The 22,915-nt window shown below is 45.6% G+C and overlaps 1 protein-coding gene across 2 annotated transcripts in view; it reads left to right on the top strand.

The window, feature by feature from the left end:
- Positions 1-1,492: 1,492 nt before the first annotated feature.
- zeb1b (zinc finger E-box binding homeobox 1b) overlaps positions 1,493-22,915 on the top strand; it is a 48,893-nt gene continuing 27,470 nt past the window's right edge. The window contains exon 1 of one of the 2 annotated variants that reach the window (XM_004572279.4): positions 1,493-1,712. In XM_004572279.4, the coding sequence (XP_004572336.1) occupies positions 1,655-1,712 (58 nt within the window). In that variant the 5' untranslated portion in view covers positions 1,493-1,654. The remainder of the gene's footprint in view (positions 1,713-22,915) is intronic. The other variant, XM_004572278.4, reaches the window with a different exon arrangement.

Below are 22,915 nucleotides of genomic sequence, written 5' to 3'. Positions count from 1 at the left end.
GACTGTTAAGCTGATGATTAGGATATCCAACTCTGTTGATAACTCTCTCAAAATGTGATCCATTCTCTCTGCTGAAAAATCAAGTGAAAAAAAAGCATGCCATCTTTTTTTTGCAATTTTTACTCTGCAAAGCCGTTGACTTGTTCTGGCCCCTGGGCCCTACATTTGACACTTCTGGCTTGTAGTCATCTGCTTCAAGAATAGCCACGACTCTAACACACTGCTGCAAGTCATGGGACCGCGAGCATCATATAAACTTCATCTTTCCCCATCACTACAAGCATCCAGAGGAATTCACCTCAAACATGTGATCCTGGATATTTCTCTTCTGTTTACACAGTGTGGTTCGCCCTGTGTGTGTGTGTGTGTGTGCCCGTGTGTGTGTGTGAAGGTTTTAGGTCTGATTGGATACAGTCTGAACCTGCTGATTGTGCTGGCATGTCTGTGTCCTCTTCATCACCGCCGTAGAGGGTTCGGCTCAGGAGAACAGCAGGGTCTTTCTTTAGGTGGAGGATTGAATCAGTGATGACAGTCTCATGACTGCTTCCTCTTTCTGACACACAAACACACACAAGCCCTGGCTGCTGTTTTTTGCAACCCTACTGTGCTCACACACAGGAAAACATACATTCAAACAGAACAGGTCAGGCTCAGGTGTGAAAAAAAATGAAAATGATTAAAGATAGCAAACTCCCTTTAAAAATGCACCTGAGGAGTCTCCTGTGGAAGCCATGCTTCTTTTAAATCTTCATTAAAGTTTGCAGTCTCCTCTATCCGTGGCTACTTACCTAATTTACAAAACCCATCAGTGTGGGGTAAGGGGGGTGGGGGCTGATCATCCTAAAATCTGGTTGGAAGGAGATTTGGGAATGGCAGTGACTGAGCAGTAGTGCTGGGAAGCCATAAAAAGAGAGCATACTAACTCAACTTGTGCCAAACGTGGCCTTTTTCATTTCAAGTGTTCACCTTCATTTTCCAGGGCCAAATTCTCTGAAAGGTTCCAAGAACAAAGATCCAGCACGTGACAGATACAAACCGGCTCCAGGCTTTTTTGCATTCTTCCTTGCAGTGCACTAATCTGCTTACCTACTGGAATACCTGTACAATCACACACACTCCCAAACTTATCCAAAACGGATTAAATAACTACTAATTCTTTTATTATTTACATCTCTGTCATGTATTTTTTTTATTTGTTCGTTTTGTTTTTGTTTTTGACATTTGTTCCACGTGCTTTAAAAGTCAACAAAACATCCAAATAATAATAATAATAATAATAATTTGGAGAAAAATATATTTTAACTAACTTCCAATTTGCGCTGTGGTCATAAAAATAAAATGTGGTGGAAATACCTTTCAGTATCATCAAAGAAAAATACACAGAAAAATATTTATGCTGTTTAAAAACACGCCACATTCGTGACAGCGGAGCAGGTACGGACTCCACGCAGCTTTCTCTCTCACTCCCAGCACTCCGCGTGAAGGATACTGGCAGCGTGGGTCGATGAGGTGCGGGAAGGTGATGCCGTAAAGAGTGTCGTAAACCAGGTGCGGAGAAGGGGAGGTGAAGGGAAGCCAGGAGGAGGAGGGGGGGAGAGAGGGGGGTGAGAGAGGAGGTGACTCTCCGGCAGCATTTAGACACAACGAAAGGATCATGGCGGATGGCCCCAGGTGTAAGCGCAGAAAGCAGCCGAACCCGAAAAGGACCAACGGTGAGTAAAACTACTTCCGACTCGGAGCTTTGCTTTCAGAGATACGGTGTGAACGCCGTCCTGTCTCCCAGTAATTTTGCCGAAAAGTTTCGTGGCCCAGAAGTCCGGTTTTTACTCACCGAAAGTGCTGGGAAGTAGCAAGTGAGCGCTGTATTACAGCCCTATGTGGTGTACCGTTATACCTGGGTCGCGGCTCTCCCACCGCCTAGCGGCTCTCTGCGCCGGAGACCGTTATACGCACCTCAGTCCGTTATGAGTGGAAAAGCTTTTGTTTCCACTTTAAACTGCTTTATTCGTTTAAACACACTTTGTCCGTCTCTACAGGCTGACAATCCATTGATTTAGTCCCATTCTGTCGAGTTATTGAGCCCACCACTAAACTCGGACCTGTTTCTGAGGGGAAACGGTCTACCTGATTCCTTTTGCGGACCTCGACGGACACATTGTGTTTTTACATATGGATAAAAGAAATCATTAAGCAGAACTGTGTTTTGGTTTGGTTTGTTTTTTCTCGACGATGTTGATAATTATCTGTATTATCTGTGCGCGTGTGAAGCAGAGGGGACACAACTGTTTGTTCTTTCTTTCGCGCACAGGCAGCAGGTAGCGGCAGGACACTGTTGCTGCGCTACGAGGGCTGACAAAACGAATTTTCCCCCATTTAACCCGACCTGTCCCGTTATCCAGACACTTAAGTGTGAATGTAAACACAGTTTTCAAGCTTTAAAGCCGAGAAGCGCTGAAACTGTATCGGTGTATTGGAGCTCGCTTTGAACACTTGCCTTTCCTCTAACTTAACTGTTTCATTTCGATGCCGCACACGCCGTGAACATTAAATATGACTTGTCAGAGAGGGTTTGACAGTGAAGCAGTGGTAGAAAGCTTGGGAGAAACATGGATGGGGTAGCCGGAGGTTCCGGAGAACGAGGAGTATCTCACGCGCTGTTTGTGTGAGCAGGGCGAGCGCAGCCCATATAAGGACAGCGGATCCTCTCCTGTCGCGCATTGGGAATCCTGATTGTTGTAGGACGGTGGTCGCGAGCGAACCTCTTTACTTTTCTGTCTTTACTCACTTCATTACAGCTTGTAGCCCGCAGCAACATTTGAAATGGTTACATTGTTTAATGTTTTAACATGCCGACGTGCGAAGCAAGACGGGGTTTTTTGTTATTTAAGGGTGGTGTGAAAATACTGGTGAACCGTTACAAAGTCGCATGTGCGGCTCTACTTTGTTCAAATATCTGTCTCCTGGTTGTGTGACGCGCATAAATGGACTTTTGCGAGTATATAACGTCTGTTTTTTCCTGCTTCGCTCTTTCTATTTACGTGCTGGACTGTGGTGAAATCGTCGTTTCCGGTGCTCGGACTACTTTTTTTCTTCTTTTTTGATTGACAAAACAAGTTGTTCCGTCGTGGATCTGACAGCGTGTGGCGTCCATATCAAGTAGTCTCGGTCCTGCGTTAGCCTGTGTACCACCCAGTGTAGCTCACGGGAACTGAGGTGATACGCGAATATCGCTTTTATTTTTGCTTAGTAAGATGCGATGGCTCCTGCGCTGCTGAAAACGAGTTAGTGGGTGGGAAAATGCAAGCAAATTGTGCCGTGTGGATTTTGTGTTGATGTCTGATCAATTTAGGAGAAGAGTATAAAACAAAAAGAGAAACAAAAACTTTGAGCCACTGCTATTTATGTTCTCCATTGTGATTTTGTTCTCTTTTCATAAGGGTGTGTTTGCATTTCATTCCTGGAGCGGTGTCCAACGTGTGGACACACCTCAGATAACGGTCCTGCTGTCAAAGTGTGGGTATTTCTATTACCCCTGGGAGGAAGGGAGCTTTTAAATGACTTCTCATGTGCTTTCCTTTGTTGCTCTTTCTCCTTTCTTTAAGTTAACGGGCCTGTATTAATCATTTCTCACTGATGACACGGCCCTATTGATATTTAAAGTCAAACAGATGTGCTCCTTGTTTCCTTGCCTCATTTGCATTTCCTTCAAAGGGGATGTTGAGGCCTGTGTTTTTAAAGTCCTTGCTTCCTACCACCACCTGACAAGGCAGGTGATCTGTCACATAAATGCACCTCTCAGCTGAAGGGGATTCCTCAGAGAAGTTAGATGAAGCTTTTTTTTTGTTTTTGTTTTGTTTTTGTCATGCTCATTTGATGTCTCTCCCTAATTATAAGACCCTGTTGCTTTTTTAATGAATGAAGCCCTTGAGTTTTGCTCGGCTTGTTATAGTCCGAGACTTTGCCAGCAGAGAGGGAGCCGAGATCAAGGTGAGCCCCATTCCCTGTTGTAAACAGAGAGGTGTTAACAGCCTGCAGGACAACAGGTGTTTGCAATCGGCGGGATACTACAGCTTCCTTTGTCGCTTCTCCCCCCCGCCCACCCCTCAGGAATAGCAGCGGTAATTTAAAACAGCAATTTGGGAATAGAGGAATGCGGACGGTATTAACATTCTTTGCAAAAATAAACAGGGTCATTGGGGGTGCTGTGAAGGAGCTTGTGCACAGGTAGCTTAGATTTCTGTTTATTTGATAATATGACGCAGACCTTTTTCCTCATCTCCTCGCGTGTCTCCCGCCCTGCATCACTCCCTCTTTTGCTCCCTCTCCGTCATCCTTTTTCTCTCTTTCTCACACACACACACACACACACACACACACACACACACACACACACACACACACACACACACACACACACACACACACACTTGTACCACCTTGATGAATCATCCATCAAATAAGGCAAATGAGGTTGCGGGCTCGGCACTTGGCAACAGCTCATGTAATGTTGAAGAGTATGTTTATTGGCCTGGTAAAACTATACTTAAACTATACTTGGTGCCCTGGACTCACTCGCCCTGTCTAGAGACCACTGAATACAACCACATGCTGTAAGTTTGTGGAATAACAATTTAAAAAAGAGAAAGAAACATAACAAACCAATAGTTTAGCTGCAGCTTGTGCTGTTTGTGTGAAACAAGTGATGTTTGGGCCCGTAGCGGAGGCTTCGGGAGGAGGTGGGGATTGGCTGCCACTTGTGCATCTTAAAAGCCATCTGTTTACATTTAAAAGGTCCACCCCTGTTGTGGGAAGAGTTTAGCAGAGGAGGAAATTTTTCATTTATCTCGCTGCTTTTCACCAACTTCCCCGGCAGCTTCATTTGAAAGTGCCAAGTAAGAAGAAACCCCCCCCCAATCCCCCCAAAACCCCTCAGCTCCTCCTCCTCCTCCCTTCTCTCTCCGCTCTCAGTCTGTCCCCTCTCACTCCTTGTTCCAGATCTAGAGCTCGTCCTTTATTTCACATTTGGGCAGGGAAGTTTTGGGGGATTGGACAGGGGGGCGGGTTGGGACACAGTAGCCAGGGGTGCTGTTGATTGCCCCCTGACCTAGGCACCCATGCATGCTTAGAGTATGACTTCACTTTCCCCCCCTCTGTGCCATTGTGAAGCTTCCAGCATGTCCAATTGTGTTTGTGTTTAAGTCTGTTCAATGACAGGGGGAAGAGGGGGAGAAGGAGGATGGTGGTGGTGGGGATGGTGAGGGGTCCTAGAGCACTTTTTTTTTCTCTGCTCCTCCTTTCTTTCCCCCCCCCCCCCCCCCCCATTCCTCTCTGACACCCTCTAAATTGCAAGCGCCGTGTTCCCAGTGGAGTCGAAAGGGGATGGGAGGTGGAGCGGCGAAAGATTTATACAACAGGTGACAAGTGAGGGAACGATGCTGGCAAGATATAAAGAATGATGCATAGGCAGCCAGCTCCCAGACCTCTGAAGTAGTTGCACAACTTGTTTTGAACATCAGCAAAAAATAAATAAAATAAAAATAACACAATGCAGGTAGAAATCGCCTACATTAAAACTTTTTGCTTTTTAGCTAAGCTTCACATTCTTCGTGTTGGAAATAAGCTTGAGATCATCTGACCGTTCGGTGGAATTAAAACGATGTGATGTACGACCACACTCCCACCTCTGTTAAGGCGGCTTAATGATTAGCTACTCCCATGGAGGCTGAGAGCATTAGCCTATAAAAAGGTGCTCTCCCTCCATAAAGAAGGAGTTTTAAACCCAGAGTCAGTTTCAGTAACCCCCTTAACTGTGCTTGGATGTGCTTTATTGGGGGGGGTTTGTGTGGCTGAATGCTTAACTGGACCATTGTGTGTCACGGCTTTAGTGAGAAAGCCTGAGGAGAAAGAGCCTGGTTACCTTTGGAGTTTGCCTGCTCTACCTCATACACTTTCAGTGGCAGAAGAAAAGGGCCATTCAGCAGGCCCCGGGATGGGGAGGGAGAGCCCTTTTCACACTGGGCTTGTGGGAAACTTCTCCTCCATACTGTGCATGCCATTTGCATATGACCCATTCTTTTCCCAAAGGTCCCTGTGAGGGAGGAATCCGTGGAACGTTCGCAGAATTCATCAAATCCCTCTCTCACGTGGCCCTCAGGGCCCCTCGAGAGGCTGGCATCGAAGCGCTCTGTTTGACATTTTTGTCTCAGAAATGTAGCTTGTGGCTGCGTCACGCTCACTCGCCTTAATGTTAACAGCAACGCATCCCCGTGGCATTTCTGTGCCATGTATGTTTTAAAGTGTGCTCGCCCATTCTGCTGATTTGAATGTCAGGGTGAATTGAAGGCTTAATTTGGCACAGCAGGCAGGAGTTTCCCCAAATCCCCAGCATGATGTGCATGACAGCCTCCGAGGCTCCTTAACTGTTGATGATGCAGCCGTATGCACAACGACAGTCGTTGCCACTCGAAGGACAAAAATATCCTGGAGTTGCTGACTTAGGGTGTTTGGGGCCGGGGGTCCGGATAATGGGGGTAAGCGGTGGGAGCTTGTAGCGACGCGTCAGCTCGGTGAACTGGACAAAAACACAACTGTCGCACCCTCCCGCCCATCCAGAATCATCCTGGGTTACTTCACTCCAGGTCATGTTGGTAGTGTAGTAACAGCATCCACGCTTTTCTTGTTGTTGAGCAAGGTGTGTGTCTCTGACTGCCTTGACCCTAGCCACAGATACTGCCACAGAAAGCGGTGTAGGCTGGTATTTGATGCAGTGCAGGGAGGAGAGCTCACTTAAGTGTATCATGTAAGCTAACTGAGCAGAAAAGCCTCCTTTGCCCTCCTCTCCTGACTCCAAAGCAGTGAGTCATGGGCAGAAAGGTGTATTTGCAACCTTTTGAACTCTCCCAGTCTTTCTTCTTTCCCTCGCTCCTTCCACACAGGTGTGGGTGTGATGGACAGTGATCCTGAGTAGTGTGTATACTTGTGGGAGAGATTACCTCTAAATTGCCATCCTCCGGAGGTAAACGTTGCGTACACCCTGTCCGTTGCTGTCTGTTGATGTGTGTTTTTAATCATGTTTTTGGGTCTGTCTACAGACCCCTCCTCACATCATCACCGCCGCTACCTCCTTCTCTCCCATCCCACCCACCCCACCCCCCCCCCCCCTCCCTCCCTGGGGTCCTCAGTGGAGCGGTTAATGAAAAAGACTGGACTGACACAATAGGCAGAAGGCGCACCCGGTGTGGGGCTTTTACACCAGCTTGTGTTTGCAGCAAAAGCTCATCAGGGCGAACCTCTGCTGACCACCTTTCTGTCGTGTTTTTGAGACATAGATGTTGGACATCTTATCCTTTTTTATTGTGCCCGACCTTGTTACGGTCCCAGAGCGTCTCTGTCTAGAGGGATGAAATTAGATGACATCAGTTGAAAAGTAATCCACTGCCGTGTATTGTGCTTTGAACACAACCCAGCGGCTGGCTTTTTGCCAGCCCCTTATGATGACCATATTGATTTTCCTCTCCATAGCACACAGAACTGATAATGGCACTCCTGGGGGGGGGATACACATTCATATTCACATTTGATTCCAGTTGCCCAGTCTGGTTGTGATGTCCCGAGGGACACGGTGACTAACAAATCGACTGTTCCTATGCCTTCCCAAGCCTGTGCAACAAGGTAGCTGAAGCTGGGCTAGCCTTGCAATTGCTTCAGCGAGAAACGACAAAAAAAAATCTTAGTCACCCTGTTTGTTAGTCAGAGAAGAGAAGGCCGGCCGCTATGCTGAATGTCAACATGGATAAACATCCTCACAGGATTAATGAGAGGAGAATGGGCAGTCTGAAAACAGAGGGAGGGCAGAATAGCGGAGGCATGGAGATTCCTCATTGCCCCATTTAACCCTTGAGCGTTTTATTGAGGTCCTCACTGTCCAACAACTGCGAGCTGACTTACCGTTACAAGAAGGAAGCTACAGTATCGGACAAAGAATCAAGTGATAGTTTGTCTGTGCAACAGCAAACGCATTAAAACAAAGACACATAAAAGTACTTTCGGTTAGTGTTTTCTGCAAGTCTTATAAGACAGGAGGCTCAAAATCTGCTTCGCTGAGAGCCATGTCATAGTCATGCACTATATTATATATGTATAGTATGTTGACATGCTTTCATTTAATCAGTAATTAATGTCTCATATAGAATTTTCACATAGAGTTTGCACTGTTCAAACGCTTCAACAAGCCCATGATGAAAAGTTTAGTCTCCTTTACAGGGTTTAGTCAAGCAGCCAACTCACAGCAATCTGTTTCACGAGCCTGAATCTCACAGCTGCTGACAGTGTGGAGCATTTAATAAAACCAAATACATCCTGATGTAAAAGCACAGTAATGACTCTGTAATTGTGTTTTTGCACAGAAGTCTGCAAGTCTCACCTCACAGGCCTAAAAAAAAATCAGCTTTACCTCTAACATATTGCTTAGCCATGAAACTGGCTACATGTAAGCATGAACCTTACCTTTACAGCTCCAGCACTTTGAGGCCATCCTCAGTTATGGTGAGCTGTGGCTGGATGCCTTTATTTAGTGACTCTGCTGCTGCTCGGTGGATGCAAACATAATAACGATAATGCAAATGAAATGAAAAACAGTCTTGTTGTAGGTGGGTTTACACTCAGTCTGTGTTCGCCAGTCACTCAGAATTATCAACTTTTGTTTTTGTTTCATTCTCTGTGAGCTAGCTTGTTAGCGACAGGTGCTGTAGAGGGGCGCCACGAACTTCATAAACTCTTTATATGACATATCTTCTTCTAAAGAAAAGGACAAAGTGTTTTTTTGGGTCTCTTACTGGAAATGGAACAAAGCCAGTGACCTTTGACCTGTCTCAGCCCACCTGTGCTGACTCAGCTCACTGCTGCCAGCATTCAGGTGTTTACAGTGAAAACATACTTTGACCTCCCTGTGTGCGTTTCATGTATATGTGTGTGGCTCTAATGGATAATGAAATGAAAGGAGTGAATACCTCTGGATCTCCACAGCCAGCCTGTCTGTGTTCCTCCTCGTTGCTGACGGCACCCTCCCCTCTGTCATTACAGCGGCACCAAAAGTCAGTGAAGCATGGCCTTTAATTGATCCTGTTTGGAGCTGTACAACATTATTAATTAGTGCTTGTTCATCACTCGTTGGTGTGTTCCTACAGCTCATCGTTAGCTGTCGGTGCTCTTAAACGTCAACAAACTTTCTGTAACTCCCCGCGTCCTCCTCTATGTATTCTTTTCGTTTCTGTCTCTCATTCCTCTCTCTAGCAGCTGCCTTGGCTCAGACTCTCCAGCACCAGCAGGTGCTGTAGGCATACAGCACTCATAAATAACACCTGACAAAAGTATGAGAGAGCCAGAGCCACGGGCAAAGCGAGGGAGGGAGACTGAGATTGAAAGTTTCCTCTGGCAGGAGGAAAGAGGGTGTGGCTCACGGTCAAACGCTGGCCTCCTCAAGAAGGACATGATCAGAATAGAGAGAGAAAATGTGGGAGAGGCAGAAAAAAGAACTGGAACGGAAGCTTCTTTTTTTTCCTCTGTGTGGATATGTGAATGTGTTGCCTATTCTTCTGAAGTTTGCACTCCTGCTCAGTGCCAACTTTTCAATAAACCCCTTTCATGCAAATTTCTAGTAAATGGACCCTTTTAAACACAAGGCCAGCTCTAAAGTGACTGGTTAAGGGACTTGAATTTGAAGGAAGGCAGCGTTGTCTTTTCTGTAATTGGGTTGTAAGAGCTTGGAACAATGTTAATTGTGCTCTAAAAGCAAATGAAGAGGTCAGAAAAGAAATTATATGCACACTTTTATAATCATCATCAGTAATGAACCAGCACTCGGAATAAATGAACCCATAAATCAGCCATGATCAAGGGCCATTAATGAACACCGCTCAGAGTCAAATCTGAGCTGTCTCTTTGTCGTTTTACGCTCTTCAAATTCAACATTACACGCATCCTGTCTCGTCAGAAGCTATCGATCAGCTTTTCGGGGCGAAGGTTAGTTTGTCATTTTTCTCTGGACTCACCGCGAACAAAACCAGGAAGTGTGCGAGAGATTACGGCCCAGGATGCAACCTGAAAGCCCTTTATCTCTGGGAAAACAAGAGGCTTCCTGCAGACCTGCTCCCATCCAGGCCACCTCCCCCTCCTTCACCTCGGCGCACCCCCGGCACCTGTGGCAGCCTATTTAAGGATCCTCATCAGGGGTTGTGGAGGCCTCAAACCGGGGCAGAAAACATGAAAGGCTGGAAAAGGAACCGGCACTACAGCTGACACGCTAGCTTGGAGCACATAGAGGGCAAAGAGAAAGAGCATTTCTTTTCATTAGAAATATATGGCTTTTCTACCACACATTTAATGGTTGCACTGGCTCCTTTTACTTATTTGTATGTTTTGTTGTTTTTGCAGAGGCTCTTGCCTCGCTCACCTCCAGTGTTCCAAACACTGGTAATGACACGGTGCCTGTCATGTAACTGTTTCTAACACTTTTCGTTGCCAGTGTTTGAAGTTAGGGTTGTTTTTTGCTGTATTTCTTCTTCCTAATGTTACCAAATGCTTACACGGGCAAATTATAAGCCAGGTCATGAAGCAAGGTTAGCCAAATTTAGAGTGAGATCATCCTTATTTTTAAACTGCATTCTAATATTATCTTAGTAAGGATCCATAAATAAATATAGATGTTAGGGAAATCAGTTTATGTTTCATGTGTTTGAAAGAAAAGAGCAGAGTTAGCCACGTTACCCAAACTCACAGGTAACTTTATTGCTATTTTCAAATGGCTAATGTGGCAAACTGCTCATCGTCAGTCTTATTTAGTGTCGCTATAGTCTTAGAGTAGGCGTCACAGACCATATATACATTAGTTAGTGAAGTTCCACTGTGAAGCCTTGAGCTGTTTTCACAAACTTTACTAAAATCAGGGCGGTTAGCTAGCTAGCTGTAGCCAAACCTAGATGTGCCTGGCATCAAGCAGCAGAGTACTGATTGCAGTTCATTCAACAGCACTGAGTGTCATTACATTGTAATCTGTAGCTGTAGTGAAACAGTGGCCCAGTCTTCTGAAGGGTCTTTTTTACGTGTTAGAAATGGCACGTCAATGCTGGTTGGGTCACCTGATGGTGTGTCGGTAGCCCAGAAAAACCTTGAAAACACTCCCTTTGCTCCTTTAAGTTACTGCCACAGCTGGCAAGAGTGGTTTGTCTCGACAGTAGCCTGCGCTGAATTTCAATGACCCTGCCACCCCCACCCGTCTTATTATGCCATCGCTGCTAACTGGCTCCCATTCACTGCAGTGTCCTGACTTCCCAGAGGGACCTAGATAAACAAGGGCTATTCAGTGAGTGAAAGGCCCACCCCCTGCCAGCTTTGGCCTCTCCTTGTTTCACTGCCAGGCTGCAGCGCGCCTCGCTTACCAGTGCAACACCGACGCCGGCAGCAGCAGCGGGCGCGGTGCCACCGACTCTGCCACACCGCACACTTTCTTAGGGATTAAAAGTAACTGTGAAGACTTTGTAAATCTTGTGTTTCTGTGCGAGTGCGAGTGTTGCTGTCAGCAGTTATCTGTAGGTGTGGTGTGATGTTGCAGGCCGGGCTGACTTCCTGTTGTTACAGTCCATAAACGGGGGGAGCTCAGGGGTGGGGGATGCTCCCATGAGATTACCCCGTGACAGTCACATGGTCTAGCTGCACTGCATTCGAAGGCTGTGTGTTTTCTGTGTTTTGTGTGTGTGTTAGGTTTTTGAGTGCATTCCTAACCTCCACCTGAATCCTGACCTGAGTATGACCCATCTCTGAGGCTTTTTCGGGGTTTTTCTGTTTCATGTTCTTCCCATTCGGCCATCTTTCCTGTTAATCAACACATCTCAGAGGAAAACCACACATCTCCCCAGGGTGTCTCGCTTGCTCTCTCTGTCTCTCCTCACCAGATGTTTAAACGCTGTTTGTTTGTTTACTCTATGGAAGTCACTTTGATTGATGCCTACCATAAACTGGGCCTGGAAGCTGATGCCACATATCTCTGTAAAATATTTTAAAGAGCCATTCGTACGAATTACATCAGCAGCCTTTGCAGCTCAACTGATTACAGACATTGGGGGTGATGGCTGGCAGCTGCATAGCATTGGTAAGCATGAGGGACAGTGTCCCCTGTGCTGTAATGGCCCTCCTGTCCAGCCCACCTCCATCACTCCCCAACTCAGCAGCTAATTTAAAGCAGTGCCCTTGTAATCTAATGGCTGTCTGAAAAATCTATTGAATCAGGACAGATGTCCAGAGGGGTGTGGCAGTGACACAGTGTCTAGACGGGCTGGAAGGTGAGCGGACGACTCCAACGTGATTCAGATCCAAAGGAATCTCACCTCTCCGGCTCTCCTCTACTCTGCTGCTCGAGGGTCCTTGGGGACTGGGACAAATTCTCAGAGTAACTTGGATTGTCACGGACACACGTAGTGACACGAGAGCAGACCCTCAGAAATAACTCGATGGTTGGACGAAGCATGCATTATGGTAACAAGCTCATATTTGGGTTAGGCTTTATCTATCCCTTTTCTTGGGAAGGGCAGAGGCCTCAGGGTTGAATTTCAACTAATAATTGTATTGGCCCTTGACAGATAGCGTTGATGTAAAGCTGTTTATTGTTGATGATGAGTCTATTGAGCCTATGCTCTTTCACTTGTCCTTGGGGAGCTTATCCCTGAGGCAGGCCTGCCTGTGTTTTATTAAAACCTCGGTTTAAATGGTCCGGCCCTCTGATCAACAAGCAGATTACACAACTAATAAAACATACATCACAACATATAGAGAGGCCCTCGCGGAGGCCGGTCCTATTAATATACAAATATAGAGGATTACTGTCTTCTTGTCTCCACGGCCGGGGGAGAGGGGATTAGGGTCCTGGTCCAGACAGATTGGATTTAATGTGTGTGTAAGACTAAATGATTGCAGTGCTACAAAGCCCTCATGCGAGTGCGGGCTGATCTCCGCTCTGTGCTGCAGACGTCCTAACATGCCATTGTGTTTGTAGATACATTTGTGGTTCTCGTTAAATTAGAAAAACCTTACTAATCTTGCCCTAGTTTGGAGCCATTTCAACCAGTTAGTCATTTACACCTCTACATCTTCATGCTTCAGAAACTGTACAGACCTGTTTAATGCATTACACAATAATTGTTTGCTTGACTGGCAGCATTTGATGGCCTCCTTTTGATATTAGCATACTCATAATTAGCTTGTTTTAATGACCTAACAGCATCGTTTTCTCTATTTGGCAGATCAAAATGCGTGTTTCAAAATGCAAAATAGTAAATGTAGTATTATAGAATTAGATATAAGATGTAAAATGAGGATTTCAGATTCCTAATTTCACCGCATGAAAGTGCTATTTTAGAGCGTCATTCAGTAAATAGTACAACACTGCTTCTTTGTACAGAACAGGACTATTAACTGTTTGCTTTTATTATAATGCTATGTGTCCATCTTGTTAATAGTTTATTACTGTCAAATATATTACAGTATATACTGTCTGCTGAACAGAGTGTGAAGCTCAGTCAGCTGAAGAGCAGCATTGGTCAAATGTGATCAGCTGCTGCAGGAGTCTTGGTTGCTGTGGTCTCTTGCTAGCTATTGTTAACCCTTTACTTAGTTTTAAACCACAACACGTATCCGCAGCATTCACAGAGAATGGTTGCTTACTGTGCGAAGTATCCTGTATCTTTACATGAGCTTTGCACAGTCTACTTATATGTCCCTGTTCTGTTTGGGAGTTGGCGTGTTGACTGTTTATGGCGGTCTCAGTAATGTTTTAGTGTCAAACACAATGCAAGCCAACACGCTCACACACAAAGCACAGCCGAACAAATGCAAGGCACATCACTCTTTTAACTTTGGATCAATAATTTCATAGTCTGGAGCAAGTCTGACGCTGAGAAATTAGTCGCAGTCTGATGCACTGGTGAACTGACAAATGACCACAAAATGCAGCTTTTTCAAAAGACTTTGACAGACATAATATTTACTTTTATTCTCAAGCAATTCCTCAATCTGTGAGAATTAGTCGAGAAACTCAAGAGTCTCGGAAGTCAAGGAAAAACTCTGGAGAGACTCAAGTCCTCTCCATGAGTGTCAGCTCCTTAAGCATTAAAGTGGAGCCTTTAGGGAATCCACATAACGAGGGAAGAAGGGTTAGCGCACATTCGTATGTAAATTCTCTGTGGAAAAAGTGGAAACATGTATTCTCCTATCCCACAGATGTCCTGGAGATAGCACTGGGAGTGTGGGTGTCCTTTAGCAGTTTTAACATGCAGCCCACACAAAAGCACACACGCACAGGGCTGTTTATCCCCAAGGGCGCCAAGCTAAAGGAGAGAGAGCCCCTTAATCATGTCCCTGTCCCACATCCTCGTTATCAGCCACGATTAATGAGCTCTCCATTAATGAAAAAAAAAAAAAAAAAACTAGAGGTGCCAAAGAGAGAGGGCCTGAGAGTAAACGCTCCCCAGGTGCACTGACATCATCGTCCAAGGTAGACGTGATAGCTGTCACATCTCACTTTTGTTAGGGATGACGGGGCGTGTGCGTTTGTTCAAAGTGTTTGGTGGGTGCACTTGGCCTCGCTCTCAGCACCACGAGTTCACAAAGTTGATTGTTCAGACCCGTCGTCTGTTTTGCCTTTGTGCGACCGCCTTCCCCTTTTGTCTATGGCGGCTATATGTTGCGAGCATGGAGAGATGGAGGCGAGGGATAAGGGGCGCCTGATGAGACAGTGACAGAGGCGGGTGGAGGAGGAGGGGGGGGGGGGCTGGAGGAGAGGGCGGCAGGTGCAACGGACACCCAGCGCAATCACCGGCGCTCGGCAAAAACGACGACAGGAAATCAAGGTTGTCTTGGCAACCTGGCGCTATCGATTAAGCACGGCCATCTCATAGCACACATCAGAGACCCGGTGGGAATGGGGCTGTGTTGGGTTTCAGCAGAGGAGGAAGATGAGGAGGAGCGGGAGGAGTAAATGGTGGTTTAAGAGCAGGAAAAAAGACGATGCAGGTGATTGCATCTGAGTCAGCCCAACACTTTCCTTTCTCTTAGTCTTTAGCTGGACATCCGCCTCGGCTCTTCCTGATTTATGAATGCAGAATAGTTCTCATCTCTTAAGTCATATCCAGGGTTGAGGCCTTCTCAGAGCCCTGCAAACATTTAACATGCCTCCCCCCTGCCTCCTTTGTACTCTCTCCCTGCCTCTGGCCCTATATATGGGTTTATGCGAGCGCAGTTCTCTCAGTGTTTCCAGGTCTTTTGTTCACATTGTGCAGTTTGATTTAAGGACCCCATGGCACACATGAACAGTTTACTTTTCCATCTCTACGGGGCAAGCAGGTTGCTGTGCAAACCCCCCTGCTTGTGCACAGTGATTACACCATAATTGTATACTGAGGTGGTGATGTTGCATAAGCCCTGAGTAGAACTAATCAATACATGGCATTGACTTGTTAGGAGGAGTATTTTTGGCTGATACTGCACTTGGTTGGTGTATTTCAGACAGGCCGTGCCTCTTTCACACTCGCTCTCACTGTTATTCTGTCTTCCGACAGAAGGTGAAATCAGCCGGTCCCAAATCCCTCGCAGATGTGTCCTCTCCCTCCTTCACTCTGTCTGTCCGATGACTTACAAACATTGAGGAAAATTAAATCAGCAATCCTCCTTTTTGATCCGTCAGTCATCAAAATGAAACTTATTTTCCCACCTACTGTATGAACTGAACACTTGTTAGACATGGCCACCGTGCTCAAGGGGGAGCTTTACTTCATTTTGGAAGGACAGCAGTACAAAAACTCCCCCTGTCTCCCTCCCCATCTCCTCCTACCTCCCATGGTCAGTTAAACACAGAGCAGTCCTCTGTCCTGCCATCATGTGGGTTTTGCAGCCTAGTTAACCCATAGCTATCAGCTGAGCCACACAGTGTTTTCATTTACTGAGCTTTGTGTTAGGCAATTAAAGGGCTAGTTCTGGGAAATGTGCTGATCTGCTTCTTCCATTTATTTGTCAGCACTGAACATGAAGACTGGAAAAGAGGGGGAAACCCTTAAATTAAAAAGAAACACACCGTGTATCACCTCAAAAGCGCACTGATTTAGCACGCTAGATTGCGTTTAACAACATATAAAAACGTAAGTGTTAAAGCAAGTCAGTGGGTCGCTGCATGGAAACTGTCCTGTATTGGAGTTGGGTTTTTCCACCGCATCATGAGACAACAGATAACACTAAAGCCTGTCAGAGAGGAAAAAATTAAAGTGTCATGGTGGAAATTTCCTATGTGATCAATGTTAACTTTTCACTTAATTGTTTCAAATTGTTCCTGGGGGTTTTTCTAACAGAGATCATTAAAAAAAACTCACTGACATTTGAATGAATCTTCTTCAAACTCATAAATGATATTATTTAATCTTAGTGACTAGTTTATGTATCAGCTAAATTTATTAGCTTGGCACAGTCGTCTAGGGCTCATGGCAGAACCCAGAAAACATTAACAAGAGGCAGTGGCGAGGTCGTCTACAGCCACAGCGGCTTTTCTGCAGTGTTTCCATGCTGCATTTATAATATTCCTAATGCATTTGTCTTGTAAATTAAAACAAACCGTTGATATAACGGTATAAGTGGTATAAACATGTTTTCAAAACTGTTGTCGCTACTGCTAATTCCATTAGCTGGAGCACTAATTTCTGTGCACATTTCATCATGTTGTGTAGCCATAGCAGCGGAGAAACTTCACATGTCTGCAGGCACCACCCAGTGCATGTCGGGTACTGGATTATGTCGAGTTTGTCGAGTTAAGTTAAGTCTAAGTTATCAGAATCAGAATACTTTATTAATCCCGAAGGAAATTAGGGTTACAGCAGGCTGCTAATGGCGCATGCGCAATTATAGACAGTTGACCTACAGTTTGTAGGTCTTTCATGGATGCCTGTTAGCACAATGACTTGGAGCGCTGGCCCTGTTTTTCCTTACTTTGAAGCTGTAACAATGCCACAAAGGCTGGATGCGGTGAGCCAACCACTGCGGTTCTTACAGCATTGAGTTTATGATAAAGACGAATCCAATAGCACATATCGCGTGCGGTCGAGAGTAATGTCTTACAGGACTGCAGGGGCGCCAAACATCCCTGCTCCCTTCTCATCTCTCTTTATTTGGGGCTATTCTGGGCTGGGCTAATGTGGCGGCACTGCTGCGTGCTGAGTGAGTCAGCGGTCATTAGGGCGTGCAGACAGCACTCTGCCGGAGGCCACAGGAGCCAGTCAGTCTAATGATGAGGGCAGGGAAGTGCTGGGGACCTGAGCACTCAGGACGTCCTATAACTCCATCCAATTAGCCTTCCCATATCGTGGCCACGCCCATCCTAATAATGGAAGGGAAAAAAAGGCACTTTTCTTTGCCGTGTAGGAATGACAGATTTACTTCACACGTCTGTATACAAATATTCTTTTGTTTGCCAGAGCCAACAAAGAGTGTTGACTGTGTGCTCGTGTGTGTCAGCCACGGGTATCTGTAGTAACCATCATGTACTATGAGAGCGAGCTATGAGAGCGAGAGAGGCTCAGCTACAGTTCAGATCCAGTCATCCTCCCCTGGGAGGGGCTGACTGAGCAGGAATGTAAACATGGCAGCTAAATAAACTGCTGCGTGGGGTACACACACACACACACACACACACACACACACACACACACACACACACACACACACACACACACAGGAGAAGCTGAGAGAACAGGATGGTGGTTCAGATGTCATGATCACTGGAGAAAGGAGCAGACGATTACAGGCTGGGCCTCTGCAGTTTGAAGTGGAATATATGTTCACTGTGAACGGTCTGGATTCGGACAAATGCAACAGAGGAGATGTTCTTTGAGCACTCGCTGCTTCTAATCAAACATTTTAACATCCAGCATGAGTCGCGGCTTACAAGGACAGCTCAGCATTCCTTTCCCTCCCCTCCTTTTAACACCTTATCTCAACCTCTCACTCTAAAATAAGATGCACTCACACCATGTCACATGGCACCAGCCGTCAGCCCACAGCTCCTCAAATGCTTCCCCCGGACTTTGAAAGCTTGAAAGTGTGTTCACACTGTTCTGCGTTGTTTTGTGGCAGATGAGCAGTTTAATTGGCATCCCTAAGCCTCGGCGAACGCTTATTGACACTTTTTAGGAAATGAGGGGCAGCTCTGCAGTCACACCCTGAATTATTTGCTCTTAAATAGAGTTATTGAAATGGTTTAACCTCCACCCAAACTACAGTCCTCGTTCCAATGATCCCGGTTGACGAAGGGGAAAACATCTTGAAAAGCTCTATTTGTTGGTTCTTCAGATGCCCTTGAGCTCCACCCTCCGCCCCCCCAGGCAGTGCTATAACCCTCCAGGCTTGTTTTGATGTGGTGATCTGACTGTTGAACACAGGTGCTGCCGGCTGCTGCCATCAGCTCTCCCTGTAAGCTGCCATTACCCGGGACAGGTGGCAGCTATTATGACTGCATCAGAGGTAGCAGACTGGCACCATCGTCAGCCCAGCGCCTGTTCTGCCGGTTCCCAGTCCGCCACCAATGACCGATTACGCCGACCCGCTTCGGCACCGTGTTCACCTTAAACCCAAGATCGCTTTCTCAAAGGCGTTGCTTTGGATCCTTCTTCCCAGGTCCCCATTCTTCCCGTGTTTTTCTTTTTCCACTTTTCCAGCACCTTTCATTTTCTCCAAGGCGGATCAAAGAGAGGAGTTCTGTGGAGGCGTATGGAACCAGACTCAGTGTCAACAAGTAGCTTTCTCTCCTTCACTGCTGTTTAGTGTGCTGTTCAGAAAGACCCCTGTACTTCTGCTAAATGCTACAGTCAGAGTACTCACTAGGAACCAGTGCACCTCCTTAAATCTATTGATGTTGATGTTCTTTCTAATGTCTCCTCCTAATTCCTCTCTTTGTCCGCCTTTCCACCATCTGTCCCATCTTTCTAACACTGGGCGCTGGGCCAGAGGTGCTAAACCGCGTCTTAACCTGTTGTCTGAGCCTCGACTCATCCTTTATTCATCCCCATTAAAGTAGCATGAGAGTTGTTCTCCGCCTGTAGCCGCTGCTTCACTCTCCATCAGAGAGACAAACGACCATAGCGTGAGTGTACCTACCTATAAATGATGGCTGTGCATGAATGAAACATGCACGGCGGGTCTCTCCTGATACCTGTGAGCCCAGTTTGTGACACGACAGAATATGGTGATGCTATAGGATGGCACACATGACAAAGTATTGTCTGATTTTTGAAATCTTTTATTTATCCTAATGTTTTTCTTAGCTCTGTGGGGAGCAGAGAGAATTTAAAGCACTCTGCATTCAGCCCAGATCCATTTTCTGATAGGTCTGATTGTTGTCTTGTTTATTAAATTTGGCTGTTTTAAATTAGCATAAAATCCAGTAAAGACCTTAAAATCTTCATGTGAGGAAGCTTGAAGTCATCTTGAAATATTTATACCTGCAAAACAGCAGCACAAAAGGTGCACGTACATAGCGGTGCCACTAAGCTGGCAGCATGCCTAACCCCCACCTATACAGGCCCCAAGGTTCTCTTATATATTGTTTCATGTAGAGCGCACACAATATCAGCATCTCCCACCTTTAGAGAAGTGTGGTTTAGGGAGAAAAAAACAAGAATAAAGGCAGAGATAAAGTGAGGCGATGGGAGGAGAGGAGGGAGATAAAGGTTACGAATGAAGATGAAAATGGAGAAAAGTGCTGGGCCAGCGACTCCAACGGGGAGACAGACAGGAGGGAGCATTTCTGCCCTGCTGGTGAAATTTTAAGGGTGCGGGAATGTTTGTGTGTGTGTGTGTGTGTTGGAGACAAACTGAACATCAGCATATCCTGTTGACTGTCATCCTACGACCTGCACTTTCTTTTTTTAATGCTTGCCAGATCGTACAGGCTGCATCTCAATCATACACCTAATTCCCGCAGTTTAGTTGGATTCCACCTGTTCTGAGGTCATGCCAATGAGGTATGTTCAGCATAGGTAGGCGGGAGGGAGGAGGCGGGCAAGCACCTGAGCGCATAATCCAGCCAGTTAGGTTTTCAAGGAGCCATTTAAAGTGAGCGCAGGTATTAAAGAGAGTCGGATGAAGAGGTCAGGATTTTCCTTTAATCCTCACACTGCTGCTGGCAAAGGAGAACGATGAGGGCAGAGAGGCAGCAAACTGCACGGCTGTAACTGAGTGATGTGAGAGGGGCGAGGCTGGCACTGGGCCACGGCTACACTGGAATAACAGTGGATGCTGGTGCTATAGATTATGAGTATGTATGTAAACCCGACTGGTGGGTGTAGTAAAAACAGGCTAACATCAGAGGGTTTCACCAGCATCCCATTGTTTTATGGAGACCTCTCTCATTCTTATTAATGAAAAGCTATTGTGTATACAAGTCCAGATCCGACCCCTAAACACACACACCGACACACGCACACGCTTCCTGTCTTAATCACCAGCACCGTGGATAAGGGGCATTACAGTAAAGTAGCAGGTGCCTGTCCATCTCAGCAGTGCACGGGCTGATTTGATGGTAATCTATAATCTGTAAGGCTTTGATGCCACCGCCATCCTTATCAGCCAGGTTTTGTTTGGCCAGGCTAGAAGCTCCAGCTTTAACAGGATGACAGTGCTGTACACTTAACCTCTGGTGGTTTGCAGTGCAGCTCTTTTTTTTAGTTTTTGTTTATGCATGAATGGATTGATGGTTTTTATGGGGTCTGTATCTGAGCACAGGCACTTCATTACACAAGTGTATGTGATACAAAAATGCAGCCTTCTAAACTTAAACTATGTATGAGGTTAAACTACATGATGTGAGCCCAGAGCTCTAAACACTCTTGTTTTCTCGTAGCTCTGACGGTCAGTAAAGGAGGATATCTCTGATATACAGGGATATACGGTGCTGTGAAAAGGGCACTGTTCTATTTAAGTGATGTCTTGATTCAGCAGGTCTGGCAGTAATCAGACCTGGATGTGGCTGGTGAAACTGAAATGTGATTAATCACAACTAATTCATGATTTAACAAGAGGAGACAGTTACCATTTCACATAGGGTCAGGTAGGTTTGGATGCGTTTTTTCCCTGAATAAAGGAAATGATCATTTAAAAGCTGTCTTTTGTATTGAATCCAGTTATCTCAGAATTAAAAAGTGTTTGATGATCTGAAACATTAAAGTGTGAAAAATGTGCAAAACAGTAAATAATCAGGAATGGGGCAAACATCACATCTCTGTGATACTCTCTTCGTTTGTGATGAGCAACTAATCAGAAGAAAGTTGGCGTAAAGGGAGGAGCTTGTTTTAGATGAAGGGCTTCAGCAAGGCCAGTTGTATGGTTTCAAACCACGAATGATCCAGAGCTACTCTAACAGAGTCTAATAAAAGTACTGAGTCGGAAAAGAGTAGAATAAGTTCCCCTCCAGACTACACAAGGTTTTTTTTCTCTGCGTCACTCTGAACTCGTCTGTTCGAGACATTTTTGATATATTTATCCATATTTGTTGTTAGATTCTCGTTGTTACTATGTGCAGCAACCAGCGGAAAATGCAGCAGACAGTGGAGCTGCTGGCGGTGACATGTACGGCTCACATGGCGCCAACTACTTTTATTGGACAATAATGGGAGGCTGCCATGGATGACTTAGAGGGACGCACCCGCAGCCTTCCATACGGAGTTTTTTTTTTTTCTTTATTTAAACACCAGCAGTGCAGAAATGTGGAAGGTGTTTTGCTGTGTGATGCGTGATGTATTTGGCCTCTGAGACTTTATGCAGTGACAACTGTGCCTGGCTGCGGCTGTTGAAATGATGAAGTGTGTTTGTGCCCGATGGTGGAAGATCCTTAAAATGTGCATTAGAGGGGAAACACTGGAGCACGTGCAGTGTTCGTACAGTATCACACACTGTGCTTTTGCTTACTTTGTTGTTGTTAGAACGGTGGATCCCCTTGTTAAACATGATAGAAGTTTCAGCATATGTTTAAGCAATCCCTGTGAGCAGAGAGGTTTAATGAAGGAGGAGATGGGGTGCTTGAGGAATACTAAATAGAAATTTACAGGTTTCCCTGATGGCAGAGGTGGTGGTTCTCCCACCCCTACTGCTGAAGAGCAAATCTAAAGTTCTTGCACTGTAGCAGGGATTTAGCATTTGGATGGTGCCCTCGTGGGTCAAGTAGAGGAGATCTCGCTGGAATAAAGCTGTCGTGACTTATTTATGCGCAGAGTTTTTTCTTGTTTTGTTTTTTTTTTTTTAATCAGCTTTGGTCATTCAACACATGCAGTCGTTATGTCCCTGTGACCACTGAAATTACAGTTTTGACCCTCTCTTTAGATAGGGGCCCAAAGTACAGAGAGCCAAAAGGCTCATGCTTCAGATTGCTCTAAATGCTTAGTTTCCAGCTGTTGTTTTCCTGCTCTCTGGTCTGTATAAAAGGAATGGATATTCCTAATATGGTCAACTCAGTAGTTAGCTTTAAATGGAGATTGCTTTAAAAGTGGAGAAGCTAATCAGACGGCGTTGCTGCATCTCACTGCAGTGGCAAATGAAAAGATAGAACTGCTAATGATCAGAATTAAATGAGCTCACCCTAATAACAAGCTTCTGCTGTATGTTCAGACTTGTGGTTTATGCATTCCTTCTGTACGATAAGGCTCCTGCTGAAGAAGTCGCCTGATTACATGGACTTTGATAGAGTAAGACCTCTAATGGACTGTTAGGTTATCAGATTAAGCACACATGACCACAACATAACTGCACATTTTCACCGTACCTGTGTTACCTTACCTTTTACACCAATGCTAATTTATTTATCCATTAACTTTCAGTGCTGTGAATGTGATGCAAA

This window comes from Maylandia zebra, linkage group LG9, assembly GCF_041146795.1.
Source record: "Maylandia zebra isolate NMK-2024a linkage group LG9, Mzebra_GT3a, whole genome shotgun sequence".
NCBI lineage: Eukaryota > Metazoa > Chordata > Actinopteri > Cichliformes > Cichlidae > Maylandia > Maylandia zebra.
This window is presented reverse-complemented; position numbering and strand designations above follow the sequence as displayed.